Here is a 14,678-nt window from a genome sequence, read left to right on the forward strand (position 1 = left end):
AATACATTCACTTACATTTTAGAAGTTCACTTACATTTTAGAAGTTCAATAATTTATTCCAGAAAAAAATGGGCCTGAATTTCAGTATTTAGGGGACGGAAGTTCCCTGATGACGTTCCCTTCTATAAACCCTGACTCACCATCTGTGGTTCCCACTCTTGTTCATTTCCTTCTCAAGCCCACATTTATGCCTCTTTCACTGTTCCACCTTGTCAATGCCTAAGTCATTAGGACCTCCCAAAAGGCCCAAACAGGGAAGCTCTCTGGGAAGCTCACTGTTTTGAGATACACAAATCCACTACTCATCTCTACACATGCATCTTCCCAGATTGATTCTCATTAATCATGGTCATTTCAGTTATATTCATGAAGATGGCAACAGCATGAACTGACACTGGGGATGTTCTGATTTGACCTACAGAGCAGAGGGAGAGTAAAAAAAAACAAAAACAAAAACAAAAACAAAACAAAACAAAACAAAAAACCCTAAACAAAAAAACCCCACCTCTGTGCCAACCCTAAGCTACCCAGTCTGAATTCAGCACTGGCCCTGATTTGACACACGGTACTAGAGCCCACCCATGATCTCTTCTGAACAGAATGTTTTGTACATTCTGTGCTAATTCTGTACTTGGGGTCAGGAGCTAGAGAACCTGTAAAGTTAGAACTCATTTAATTCATCATTCAGAGCACCTTTTAAAATGTTCTTTGGTCTGCTCTTCCAAACAATTGCACCAACAGCAATACATACTTGAAAAGTAGAAGCAGGGGGAAACAATTTCACTCTATCTTGCAACTCAAGATAGACCTACACACTTAAATGTTTTCTACTACAATTGTATTTGTAGTACATCCAGACCCAGAGCAATCAGACCTTCAGGAATATATGGACAGCAGTTCTCAATATAGGGAGGCTGATTTCAGTAGTAAGGTATTAAAGACAATTCCCAAATCATTAACTCTCCTTCATCAACCTTCATTCATATTCTGCAATTAAGTCCCAACTACACTTGTACTGCTTCATCTAGTGAGCAACATCTTAAAATTAGGAAGTTATACTTACCTAAGTTTTTGCTGTAACTTTTTTGTCTTCACCTCTCAAAATACTATGATGTTATTTTTGGAAGCCAAAGGACATAATGCCTTTCCCTACAGGTGGAGTTGCTAATCACTAATTTCAAGTTATTTTTGTGGCATTAGCGAGAACTTGGATTTTAAAGCTATTGTTAAAATACAAGTATTGTTTTATGACACAAAATGGCTCTTTATATCAAACTTTTCACTGAACAAGCTCTTGAACAATTTCAGTGCAAGCCTATCTGCTTTAAAAGCAAGTAAAGAAGTACAACTCCAACACAAACAGGTAAGCTTGACTTCAAAATGGGGTGAATTAAGACTGAATTACCCATGAACACAAAGAAGCTGTCAAAATCAGTAATTCACATGGAAAGGAACCATCTCTAATCAAGAGGCATTTTCAGTATTTTTACAAAAAACAATTTATATTTCATCTAACCTGAAGTACTCCCAGCTTCCTCAAAATCAATATTTCCAAGATGAAGTACACCAGCCACTACTCTAAAAAGGTCAAGTTTTTCCTCATCATCCAGTCCAATCTTTTTCATTGCTGTGCACATTCTGTTGAAATCTCCATGATCATCTAACAATGGATCCTTCAAGGAGCCTTCTTTAAGATACTATAAAACAAGAAAAAACAACAATTCTATGTAAGTGCTTTAAAGTAAATGTAAGTAAATATTTCCAGTCAAGAATAAGTCATAACAAAAAGCATACAAAACCATGCCAAACTAAGTAGAGATTCGAGTTCTTCATAGGCTTTGCAAGAACCTTAATTTATTTTAAATTGTTAATACTTGGAAGCATGATCTTCAAACTTAAATTTTAAAGCCAACTTCAAACTATCTTCAGAAAGCAGAAGCTAGAAAAGTATGACTGCTAAGGACAGAGGAGTATGAGATAGTGAGCAGGGGGGAGGAAGACTTTGGCTAAGGGAGCTATTGGAGTATTTAATACAAAGGAGTCCTTCTAGCCCCAAGCAGCTGAAAGAAGATGCAGGTCCTTGCAATAGGACGACAGAAGGATAGGAGTATAGGACAAATCAGAACCAGGAGAGTTATCCCTATTCTAAACAGACTTATTTAGAGAAATATACTAGTTGACTTTTGCTGGTAATTAAGAAAGAGAAAAGTTGTTTGCACTGGTCTATGGGTTAAAAGAATATTCAGAATGTTCTGAAATACTAATTTAACATTTTTCTGATTTTTCTAATTTAAATAAATTGAAAGCTGTTTTAGCTATAAACCAGTTTGAATAGTAGAAAGTAACACATCTGCATGCAATCAATAAACTACATGAACATGCACAGACTGAGCTACATTTTTACACTTATGTTTAAATGTTTTAAATTAAAAAGAATAATTAACTAAGAGCCTTGTTAATATCAGATAAGCTAACACGATTTTTATCAAAACAAAACACCACATGCATCTGAAAAATTCACTTCACACAACATGTAGGCACATCAATAACATTAAACTACATGTTAATTATGTAAAATGATCACCTCATCTTCCTGATAAGGAAAACACAAAAATAATTGAAGTATTAATTGACTATTCCAGCTACTTTTATTCAAATAAACAGTCTTAATATTTTTTATAAAATGACAGAGCAAATACTAAATTTCCAATTTAAAAACCTGAACAAGGCAATATATTTCCTGTTTAAACAGCTATACTAGGTTTAAATATCATTTAACTTTGATTTTTTATTGAGCCTTCAAACAGATATGGCAGTTACATTTAAGTATTATGATATATGTTGTGCTACTTCATATCTTATATAAATTTTCAGAACAGTTCTCTGAGTATGTTTTAACTTAGACAAACACTTATTTCAAATCAAGTCTTCTCTTAGTTCAAGTCCATCAGAGGACAAGTTTTATGACAACACCCACCTGTAAATCACATCAATAACAGAAGATTGAACAGGTTCACCTTCCAGTAGCAAAAATAAGTGAATGTTGATACTCTATGCCTACTCACTACAATTCTTCTTGAAAGGAAAACTGGGTAATTTGAGGCAAAAGTCCCCAGTGCTAGCCTATATGCTTGACAAGAATGGAGTATCTACCAGCTTTCTGCCTCACAGTGATGTCAAGCAAGTATTTTTGTATCTGCCTCTCCACCATCCCTCATTATAGAAAAAAGCCTACATTTCACAACTGAAGTCCCAACTACATGCTCAGTGTTACAATAATACAACCGCTAGAAATCATGGGGTAGACTTGACAAAGTTGACTTGAGCAATGGAACTATCTATACAGTCTCTCTTGAGCTTCAAGACCAAGTTATGAAAGAGATGGCATGGCCACTTGATGGAAAGAGGCTCTCGAGTAAAGTTATTTTTGTCAGATATATGTGCAGCTTACCCTGCTACTGAATCACAAATATTGATTTGATTAATATTTGAAATATCCTCCAGCTACACAAATATGAATTTCATACTTTAAGTATGAGTAGATGAAAATTTTATTGGAGAACAGAGTAGAAGTTTCATTAGTGTTTTAACTAACTTCCAATTCATATATACTATTAATTCAGAACAAATTCTTTAGTATCCTCATGTGAACAGCTCAAAGGTTTAAGTGCTACAAATTCTGGTAATTCCAGTTCTAAAAATCAAACACAGATGGAGCAAGAAGATATAAATGTTTTGAAACTTCAGACTTTCATCCAGGAAATGCAATGCTCTAGTCATTAACTAGAAGTTAATAGCAAGGGGAAAACAAAAACCTTTAAAGTTCACTGAGGAGGAGAATATAGTCATAGCTAGAAGTGAGGCTGCACTACTGATTTATAGAACAGCTTGGAGCATCATTACAAAACTCCAGGTAGTAAAAATGGCTCCAGAAAAAACATTGCTTCTCACCTATCTCTAGGTCCCTTTTAAGATTTTAAAAAGAAAATTAAAAAAGATTGTTAGATTATTAGATTTTTGTTTTCCACAGAAGATAAACTGCATTATTAAGTGTTACATTATTGTAAGAATGAAGAGGAAACCATTTTATATACACTGTTCCATTTGGGATTTTACGATGCATGTTAAAATGCATTTCTAGGACTAAACTCCAAAGCAGAGTTCCAAATTCAGCAGCTTTGAGAATACCCTCTTACACCTATAAAGATGTGTAAAATGAACATTTCATTCCACACTGTAAAATTGTCATCACTTTCAACTCTATCTCCATTACTTAAAAATATAAACTAACTGAAGATAAAAACCTACCTCAGGACTCTTGCGATTTTGCAAAATCTGCTTGTCTGTTTCTTTGTTAGCGAAGAATCTGGTACAGCCTCGATTTAAATACTGTAACAATAAAAAAGTGGAAATACATACTCAAAGACAGAAGTAAGGAAAACATGCTTTTATTTAAGGCTTGCCCTACATGGCGTGATTCAACCACTTGATACAAACAACATGGAAAATGCTCATAATTCATTCCTTAAAAATGTGTTTACTTACATCTACAAAATTAAAGAACTGCAACAGTACCAAACTTCTTTTGAAAGTTTTTTGATTTTGACAGCTAAAATACTTTTTGACACAATGGGATATTCATTAAGTCACATAATATTTTCTTACTATTTGATTCTATTAAACCTATTCAAGGAGTCCAGGATTACAGAAAAGATAACCAAAATAGGAACCAAAAGCATTAATTTTCTGGCCTACATATAATATGAAACTACTAATTTTTCCTCACCAAATATTTCTATGGGTAGAAGCAGACAGTGTATTTAAAAGCTTGAAGAATATTTAGCATGAAGCACTAAGCAGAAGCCTTATTTAGAACCTGGCTTCTGATAGCCCCCTCATGTTGTATGGTAATCTCAGGTTTACTGTTCGGTAAATCAGACTGAGTTTAGATTTAAATAATTACTGTTGCTTCCAGCAAAATGGGATCGCCAGCTTTTTCCTTCTGATTTGTTCAGCTGAGTGAAAGAACTCTGTCCAAAAGCTTGGACAGAGCCCTTTGTCTGAACGAAGTGAACTGATTCTTTGCTCTTTGATTGAACAAAGATGTTTTCTAATAGGTGAACACAGACAATTCTTCTCTCTGATTAAAATTTACATGCAAAATTCCAAAACCCCAAAATATTATTTGAAGCATTTCTAACAGCAGAAGAAAAACTGGTGACAAATTTAGTATTAAAACAAAGTGACAACTGTTCAAAGCTAGCTTGGTGTTTAACAAAGTTTTCTTTATCAGCCAATAAGAATGCAAAGCACAGCGTATTTTAAACACAATATATCCCTGTATTACAGCATTAGTAACACAATCCCAGAAACTGGGGATGGGAACTGAGAAAGGTCACAGTTTTCAAAAAGAGAGTGTGGAAACTTATCTGACAGGTTGAGAACATGAACCAGCATGGTAATAAATGATAACCTACATAAAAGACATTTAATCACAAGATAATGGTTGTCATTTGAAAGCTAAAAGCTTGAATAAATTTATATATTAAATTAGGGAGAAATTATACTTTTAAAAGAACACACAGTTTCAGGTTATCATACAGTACATGTAAATACCACTAGACTTGGGGTTTGGTTTGTATGGTTGTTCACTTTAAGTGTAGTACAGCACACCATTGTAACTTTAGCGACCCAAACATAAGGTAATCTGACTTCTCTTCCTGAAATTTAGATGTGAAAGAAGTTCAGCTTCTTGTCCCCATCTGTTGTTCTTCAGGTACAGAATTACTTCAGGTACAGATTTACTGTGTAGCTTTACTTTTACAGCCATGTGATTCAGTCCAAGGCACAAAGACCTAAAAGGTTCAGCAGAGGCTTTCCTCATGACCTTGAATTTCTGAAAACTTCTGCAGGGCAATCTAAAACACGAACACCCAGGACTGCATGCTTTCATGTGGGTTGTGCTGGAGAATGGGTGTGTAAGAAACCTGCAGAACTGCAGGGTTATTTGCATAATCCTTGGCCAAGTAAATTCTCACTTCCCCAAGGAACCTGCAGGGTAAGGAGGAATTAATACAGAGGTAATGGCCATAAGAGTTGCTGCAATCCAGAAGACAGGTCAGGCAGGTGCAGCCAATGCAGTGTCTTGGTTTACATGCCCAGAGCAATGTGTCCCTATGCCATGATGGTCAAATATATGGGGAGGAGATTCCAAGGGATCACGTAAGTCAAAGGGAAGCAAGATCAAGGAGTAAAGAGAATTAAATTATCCCTTATCTTTTAATAATGTTTTTTTCCTTTGAAAAACAAAACAAAACAAAAAAAAACACCATAAATTTGAGATGGTGCTATTTCCAACAAAGTGTACTTTAAGGAAACCAGGCTTGAGTCTTGGAACACAAGCTGGCCCTAATTTGGAGGCCCTATTGACTCGATAAACCATAAGGCTCAAGACAAGGGGCACAAGAGAGCCCATGTAAAACTGTGACTTAAGGGATGAGCTTCTCTAAACCAATTTTAGAGTTTTAGTTTTTTTATTAATATATTCCTTGTAAAAAAATAGTACAGATAGGAAAACACTGAACAATCATCTAACTTTGCCTTATGTAGTATCACAGTCTATTAGCAGAAGCTTGAAAGATGGCATTTCTATGAATTCTGAACCAGACATGCAGTCACCTAAGCACAGTTTAAAAAAAAAGTGACACAAGTGTGCTTATTCAAAATCATTTTATGATGAAAACTGAAGTAGCAAATGAGAATAAAGAATACAAAAATCATCTTGACAAAAGAAATGCAAATTTAGGAGGAAATTTGATCTTTTACAGTTTTGTTTTCCTAAAAATCTCCCATAAAGTGGGGAAAATAAAACTTGATGAAAATTTAGTGCAATATGGGCAAAAAACTTTAAGAATATTTATATTCATTTACAAGCTTAGAAAGATGAAAATTATCCTAAGGTTTTGTTTGTTTGATTGATTTTTAATTAAAGATAATCTATTTAAGGGCGACAAAAAACTGTGTTAAATTTTTTTAAATTTAATTTAAATTTAAATTTTTTTAATTTAACATGCAGAGTGGACCTTTCACATGCAAGGAACTCAGAATTCAAACAGTAACTAATGGCAAAGCAATAAAATCCTTAATGGAAATTAAAGTGCCTGCTACAATCTTAGTAAAAGTCAAAAAAAAGGTGTGATAAGGCTGGTGTAACTATAAACTCTTTCTACATGAAATATGCAAGAAAGTGTCCTCTGTAAAATGACTCAGGCTTTTACAGTTAAGTACTGTCCTGCACCAGCCTGATTTTAAGAAGGTTTTAAGTTTGACCCTGACATCTACAACCTTAGGTGCTCTCATGAGCAGAATTCTTGATTTTAAAAAAATCCCTAAGAGCAGGTAGGCAACATATTCTAGAAAGAAAAATCAATTAACTTCAAGAAATAAAATTTAATGGAAAAGTGGCTGCACAATAAAAACATAATTGAAATTCTGTTCAACATTTTAGCTTTAAAACATACGAGAGAATACTGCACAGAGTAACTGCAGAGTAAAGAAGAAAGTTTTGAAAAATAGCTCCACATTTTACAAATATAAATGGCATTGGGTGTTCTTCAGTATTATTTGTTGGGTGTTTCAAAATAAAAGCTTTCCTTCTAGTGAATGGAAGCAGTTCTTTCCTAATAAGCATCAGAACAAGTTTCTATCATGTAATTGAGCACAAGGAGACAAACTATAAGATACAAATTAAATATTTAAAGAAATAATGTAAGGTCCATGAAGACCTCTAGGAATGCCTTGAGAAAGTAAGAAAACCTGTCCTAGAATACTGCCATGGCTTTTATAGAGCAAGATCACCTTGATACGACACAGTACAAATGCACAGTGCACACAATATGGCAGTGCAGCTCTGTGCCCATTTCCTTGCTCATCCATAAGGAGGGACTGACTTGGCCAAGCCAAGAGGCAGCAGCTGCCTGTTTGGTGACCCCCAGCTTTCCCACAGTGAATGCACTGATTTAGGTCTTGCCTGTCCAACCCCTGCTTTGCACAAAACTGGTAGGACATTTGTGTATTTAAAGCTTCTAGCCCTCTGCTGAATTTTGATGGAACTGAGTGCAAAAGGGAAAGCAACAGATAAGCACAGTCCAAGTTTTATTTAGAAATCCAAGTAGGAAGATCAACTAACAAAGAAAACAGTCAGCACAGTAACTTAATTCTTTGTTTGCAGTGCTTCTCATCTCGTTTGAGATCAAGGAAGTCTAAAAAGATGACAATAATTTAGTTTATGTCCTTTTAATTCCATGTTGTTGTACTACAAAACCCTTCAAAACCCAAGAGATTTGGTCTGCATATTTTAGGAATACACAAAATTCCCCATCCATGATTTTCCAAGCCAAATATAAGGCAAGAAATGGTGAGAGATGGAAACAAATGACAGAACACAAGCAAACTGACCAGGAGATTTGCACTGAAGAAATTCACACTTTACAACTCTAGAAGAGCCCATAATATTACTAACAGCTGGGAATACAACAGTACATTTTCTGGAAAAGCACAGGTTCCTCAGTTTTAAGACAGATGCTGACTCTGATACTCACCCTAAAGTTGTCAGGAGAGCTTAGATACAGCTTTTCCCTAATGTCTTCTGGAGCACCAGCACAAAGCCTGTAAAAGATATGGTAATTCCTCTCTTCTTTCCCTTGCACACAGATCCTAGATTTCTCCAGAAGATAGTGTGACACAAATCCACCAACCACCGAGTTCTAGGAAGAAGAAATATTTTTCTGATTATCTGAATATTTGTTACATTAGTTGAGATTCAGGTTTTCAATTTACTTTTGACTGATCATGATGCACTCAATAGAAACTGCTCCAAAGAAGATTAAAATCTATCTATACCTAATACATATTAACCCTAGAAAAAAACCGCATTGTCTATACCTAATACATATTAAGCCTAGAAAAAGAAACTATTGCCTTTACCATTATTTCTCTTCCCAGCTCATGTATTGTAGATACATACACTCTTCTTAAGGATTTTCTTTACCCCAAAAATAAGAAATTCATAGCAGAACCTCAGGAGTTACAGCAAAGAGCATTGCTACAGCCATCCTTACACTTTTTTGATGATAGTGCTATTAGAACCTTCTTTAGCTGCATTTCACTGAGACTCTTGTAAAATAAAAGGAGGGGTTAAATTTATAGAGTACATATTTGGACAACATCTTAGGCAAATTAGTTATGACACATTTTATTTCCAACACTTGCACTTCTTTATTGCGAAGGCATTCTGACACAGATTTTTGATAGCTCTTTGTTATCTGGCCTACGATAAAATTCCCCATGCCAAGAGAAATCTTAATAGCAAGAAAATTCCTGAACTTAATGGCCATTACAGGAACTATGAAGGATTGACTGACTGACAAACTTGACTGCACTTATGCAATCGTTCCCTTATGCAGGAGGTCTCAAATCTGTACTCATATCACTTTGTGAAACCAGATCTAAGAAGGTGACCACGAAGTGATATGTGATGTCTTGTAAAAAAGGGGCTCAACTAAGCAGGCTGATCTTGCAGCAGAAAGCTGAAAAAAGCTTTGAAGCAGTTTCTGTAGATACTCAGAGAGCTATTTGCCTCAGCTTAAGTAATTAAACTGAAACACCATGTAAGTGTTGACAGGTAGATGGACAGATCACGAATCCATCAACAGATTATGAATCCATCATTTTAAGTAAAAATTTTGATCTCTCAGTAACTTTATTAAGATGAACCAGACCAACAGATAAAGTACTGTACTCAGAAAGGAATTTAGTAATTTACTATCTAAACTATTAACAAAAGCTCTGAAGTTAAATTACAAACCAAGTGATGAAAACTTAGGAAAAGACCGCAAGCTCAAGACTAGATAATGAGCTTTAAGTCTGCAGGAAAAGAAACAAATTCTTGCAGTTGGTCTGTCCTCAGTCAGAAAGATGAGGAAACAATCTCCAGAGAACATCAACAGGAGTCTTCAACTCAGACATACATACCAACCAACCAGTCATCCTTAATTGTGGAATGTGTGTAAACATATGCCACCTAAACAAAACTACACCCGAACAAAGAAAATTTTTCTTACGATACACAATTGACTAGTGTTTCTATCAAAAAAACAATTCCTTGACTTCTGTCACACACAAATTACTATGTGAGGTCCCAAAATTTCATACAAATACATAAAAAAACCAGTAATTCATTTGAAATACATTTATGTCTAATACACAACTCACACTTACTTGAGCATTAAAGGAATGGATGAATACCTAACAGCAAGTGAGTTAGTCTTCATATGAGAAGACTCACATATGCAACGAAGGGACACGTTTTCAATCTTTTGAGGGTGGAAGCAATTTTCCTACTGACTTGCTACTGCCTTCCAGTAATGATACAGTACAGTGTGGCTCTGGTTTTTCTTTCAAGGTGACACAATACAAATTGAATCTGTAAAGTGGGATGGTGGCTATTTGCTGCAAGACTAGTATGTCTGTTCAGCCTTCTGCCAGTCAAGTGATTCCATTATATGGCAAAAAAATCACCATTGGTTACCTGTAACAAAATTCCAGTACCTTTTCATTGAAGTGAATTTCAACAAATTTCCCAAAACGACTGCTGTTGTTGTTGCGAACAGTCTTTGCATTTCCAAAAGCTTCTAATAGGGGATTTGCTGTTTAAAAATAAATTTTTGTAGAGTTAAAATTCAATCAAGAAACTACCAAAAAGATAGAACAAATATATTATAATTAATCAGGGGACTTATTTGGAATAAGGTTTGAAAATCAAAGGAAAAATATTACCTATTAGGAATAATATATTTTGCAAATTATACTGGATATATTGTGGTGGAAAATAAAATTAAGTACTTAAGTGTCTCGTAACACTGCAATGTACTTGAATCAATACTGCAAGAAATTCAAAGACAAATGCCAAAAATTATTCACTGATGTTCTTCTATAGAAAGTAGGTAAATAACTAGTACATAAATTACATGAGACAAGACACTTCCCAATTATTTATTATTCATGAAATCTAAACTACCCACTTATTCCACAGACAAAAATGCCACTTAAATGTCATGAATGCAGTGTATTAGACTGATTCAGAAATTAATAAATATAATACTAGAAAAGCGTGTTGATTTCAAAAACCACTTAACAGTGCCCTTTCAAATTAGGTCAATTAAGTGACTGACTGATTTGATGTTTTACTGGCTGCTGCTTTTCAGCATGTTAAAGCCCATACAGAAAGAGTGGCAGCAAGCAATCTAATTCTCATCTACATATATATATACACACTCACAGAAACATCATACACAGTTTAAGCAGTTTGAAACTGCTAATTAGTTACAAAGTAGAAGGCCTCTAAAAGACTGCATTTTACTAGCTCTGAAGATCAAAGAAAAATAGTTTACTGAATCACGTTAACAATAAACCACTAAAAATATCTGCAAGATATTTTAAGGCTTCTAGCTAAAAGTAAGCCCTGGAAGCTAAGTGAGCAGAAACTCAGATTTAAAACTCCACTGACAACCATTTAAATATCTGCTCCTACAAAAATTAAAGAATGAAGGAATGACATCAATATTTGGATAAAATATGTGTGATAATGGCTCATGTAATAGAACATGAGAATTAACTTTTTTTGGTTTGGCTGTATTTTCATTTTTTTAACAACTGAAGTCTATAAAAATGCAAATCTGACTTCTTACATGATCTTTATAACTATTCATATTTATATATTCATATTTACAACTATTATAACTATTTTATGTAATACTAAGTTTTAAAGAAAGTAAAGAAAATTAATAAAACCAAATTGCACAAGGTCTTCCAGCTAGGCTGAAGGTTCCTCTAGTAATACATATACCACAAGCATATTCATTAAAATCATGCTTAAAAACCTTCAGAATCTGTGCATCAGATGCTGTTCTAAATCAAAAAGCCCTAACTCTTTGAGGAATATCTACAACTACCAATTAATTTGCATCAGGCATTATCCAACACTTGCCCACTTTCTGAGTTCCTTTAGCATACACTGGATTTCACTAAGGAACTGGTTGAAGCAGACAAACAGCAACAAGAGATTAAAGCCTGCAGTACTCCTCTTGAATAAGAGGTTCAAATTTGAAAACAGGAAAATTTAAAGCAAAAGTAAATATTTTTTTAAAGAAAAAAACACAGAGTTAAGAAATTTAAAAATAAATTATTCTATGCTATAGAGGACTAAAACTGATGTATGAGGAATTATTAGATTGGCTGAAGTTGGGGTTTTTTCAGATACTTCTATTTTCTCAAAAAGCTATTTTCTGTTCAGTTAGGAAGTACATGCAACATTAAAGAGGCTTAATGAGAAGGATCAACACAGTCTCTCTTCATCTTGTTTGGGGGTCTACTGCAAAGACAGATACAGTCAAACTGCTGTTCTATATTATGTGATTTCTGACAAAAAATGATATAACAGAAAAATTATCCAGAATCATAATTTAAAAGAACTTCCATACTTTATTTGACTTTGAGAACTTGATAGTGAGGAGGGGGAGTTAAATTTTCATGGTACGAACAAATAGTAATGAAAAAACAATCTTGTCCTTGCAGATTTTATTCCGTTTAAAATTCCATTTTGGGTATCACCTCTAGTACATTATGTGTGTAAAGTGCAATTAAAACATGCATGTAAACATTTTCTAGATAAAATGACTGTATGAGACTATAATAAATAAGAATAAATTAAATCACAAAAAAAAAGTTTCAAAACCTAGGATCAAGATCAACTACCTGTAATTTATGCTCTAGAAAGTCTGGTAATATTTTATTTCTATGCTAGCTTTTATTCACTTGCTATTGAGTCACAGTTCTGAAAAAAAAGTAACTTTGGAACCTTCAGTTAAATGAAAGAAACTTCAATACCTTCTACAATTCTATCATCAATATCTTGGCCACTTCCATAGGATTCTGTCAAATACCTGTGATGCAAGATAAAAATATCAGTATCATTCATCTCATGCCAGGTTTCCTCAGTTAAGCAGGGTTTAACATGGCTGTGCACAAATACTAACTAATTACTACAGGGAAAACATTCTGATTTTAAGTTTCAAATACCTATGCACTTTGAAATAAACTTTAAACTTTTAACTTTTCTTCTTTGTTAAAACAAATATGTTCTTGCACACTTCCCCCAAGACCTGCTAGAAATTTCTTTTCAACATGCATATGAAAATTGGAAACTGTTTAATAGAAATATAATAAAACTATTACTTTATTATCTGTATTTATTAATAATCTTATTAAACACATAAGGTTTCATGTCTATTTCCTGAATTTAAGACTTTTGCCCTCCATACAGTTTCTGTATTCAAATCTATCAGTGTTAATAAAAATCCACATGGAGATGGTGAGGATAAGAAATTACAGGTGTGTATTTAAAGCAAGATTCAATTTAGCAATTGAAGAAATAATTGGAAAGTAAAACCACAATGTACAAGCTTCAAAGTTCCAGGTTTTTTTAGATTTTTTCCCCTGCTCACAGGGTATGCTTTCTGGAAATTCACATGTGAATCTGGGACAAGTTAAAAACAGCTCTTGAAAATGGGACCTTCCAAAAAACTTCAGAAGCACTAAAAGAGCTGTACCAGTACCTTTAACTTTCTAATCACACATGGGTAAAATCTTCCAGCTTTTAGAACTCTATTATGCTTTGTACATGGACTCTATGGTGGAGGGTGGTGGGAAGAAGCAACAGCAATGATATTCGCCTGTTGCGTAATGAGTTCTTCCTTTGCTGAGAAGCAGGAGAACAATCTCCTTTAAGAGCATCTCTTGTGAGATATTCTTCCACTGCCTGCTATCTTTTTTTGTTACTCTTATCAGGAATAGAATCAGGATGTTCCCTATAAAAAATCTTTACATGCACCTTGCAGTTCTTACAGCTATCTATGAAAGGTTGCCCAGAGCAGAGCAGTATGAAGGACAGACAGGTTGTGATAATTCTTCACGCCATGTGGAAAATAATACCTCTGCTGTAGAGAAATACTAGAAAATACATGATGTTAGGGAAAAGAGAATTAAATATTTATAAAGGAAAACAAGTCCAAGGCGGGGCAAGGGAGCATATTTACACTGCCTGCACTGTGCATAATTGGGCCACCTATGACATAGGTGTATTTAATGGAGCAGTTCTTTCCAGTTACAGTGTTCCAGAGGGATAAAAAGCTGTTAAAAGATAATGTAGATATGGAAGCAAGGCTGATATATATCAGTAATATGGCTTCCATATAGTTTAATACACTTGATTAAGTACTGGTTGTACATGCACATCAATAAATAAATCCCACTATTGAGGCTTATTCAGCAAATTAGGGTAAAGTATATTCAAGTTAAAAAGATAATCAAGGAAACTAAAAAAACACCTAAGGGAGAACACAGAAATACACATTCATGGCAAAACCAATAGTGTCTTGCGAGATACAGTTAAAATGTCTACTTATGTTTTTTTATCAACCACAATACCAGATGTGCAATACCAAAATGACTGCATCATAAACCATAATAACTACATAATGTCATAACAATTGAGTTAAAGTTTCTGTGTGTAGTTGTTTCTGCACATTATCATGTCAGCATTTAAGTTTAACTCAATTTCC

General features: G+C 34.3%; 1 protein-coding gene across 6 annotated transcripts in view; it reads right to left on the bottom strand.

Annotated features, from left to right (window-relative positions):
* Positions 1 to 14,678, bottom strand: part of MYO6 (myosin VI) — a 105,318-nt gene that overhangs the window by 46,180 nt on the left and 44,460 nt on the right. For all 6 annotated transcript variants that reach the window (XM_088052772.1, XM_014263656.2, XM_088052771.1 and 3 more), the window contains 5 exons: positions 12,946 to 13,001; positions 10,609 to 10,706; positions 8,601 to 8,765; positions 4,309 to 4,389; positions 1,517 to 1,697 (listed from right to left, as the gene is read on the bottom strand). In XM_088052772.1, coding sequence (XP_087908898.1) covers positions 1,517 to 1,697; positions 4,309 to 4,389; positions 8,601 to 8,765; positions 10,609 to 10,706; positions 12,946 to 13,001 — 581 coding nt within the window. The remainder of the gene's footprint in view (positions 1 to 1,516; positions 1,698 to 4,308; positions 4,390 to 8,600; positions 8,766 to 10,608; positions 10,707 to 12,945; positions 13,002 to 14,678) is intronic.

Source organism: Pseudopodoces humilis, chromosome 3, assembly GCF_049639895.1.
Source record: "Pseudopodoces humilis isolate 2021_Gansu_Grassland_sample_001 chromosome 3, ASM4963989v1, whole genome shotgun sequence".
NCBI lineage: Eukaryota > Metazoa > Chordata > Aves > Passeriformes > Paridae > Pseudopodoces > Pseudopodoces humilis.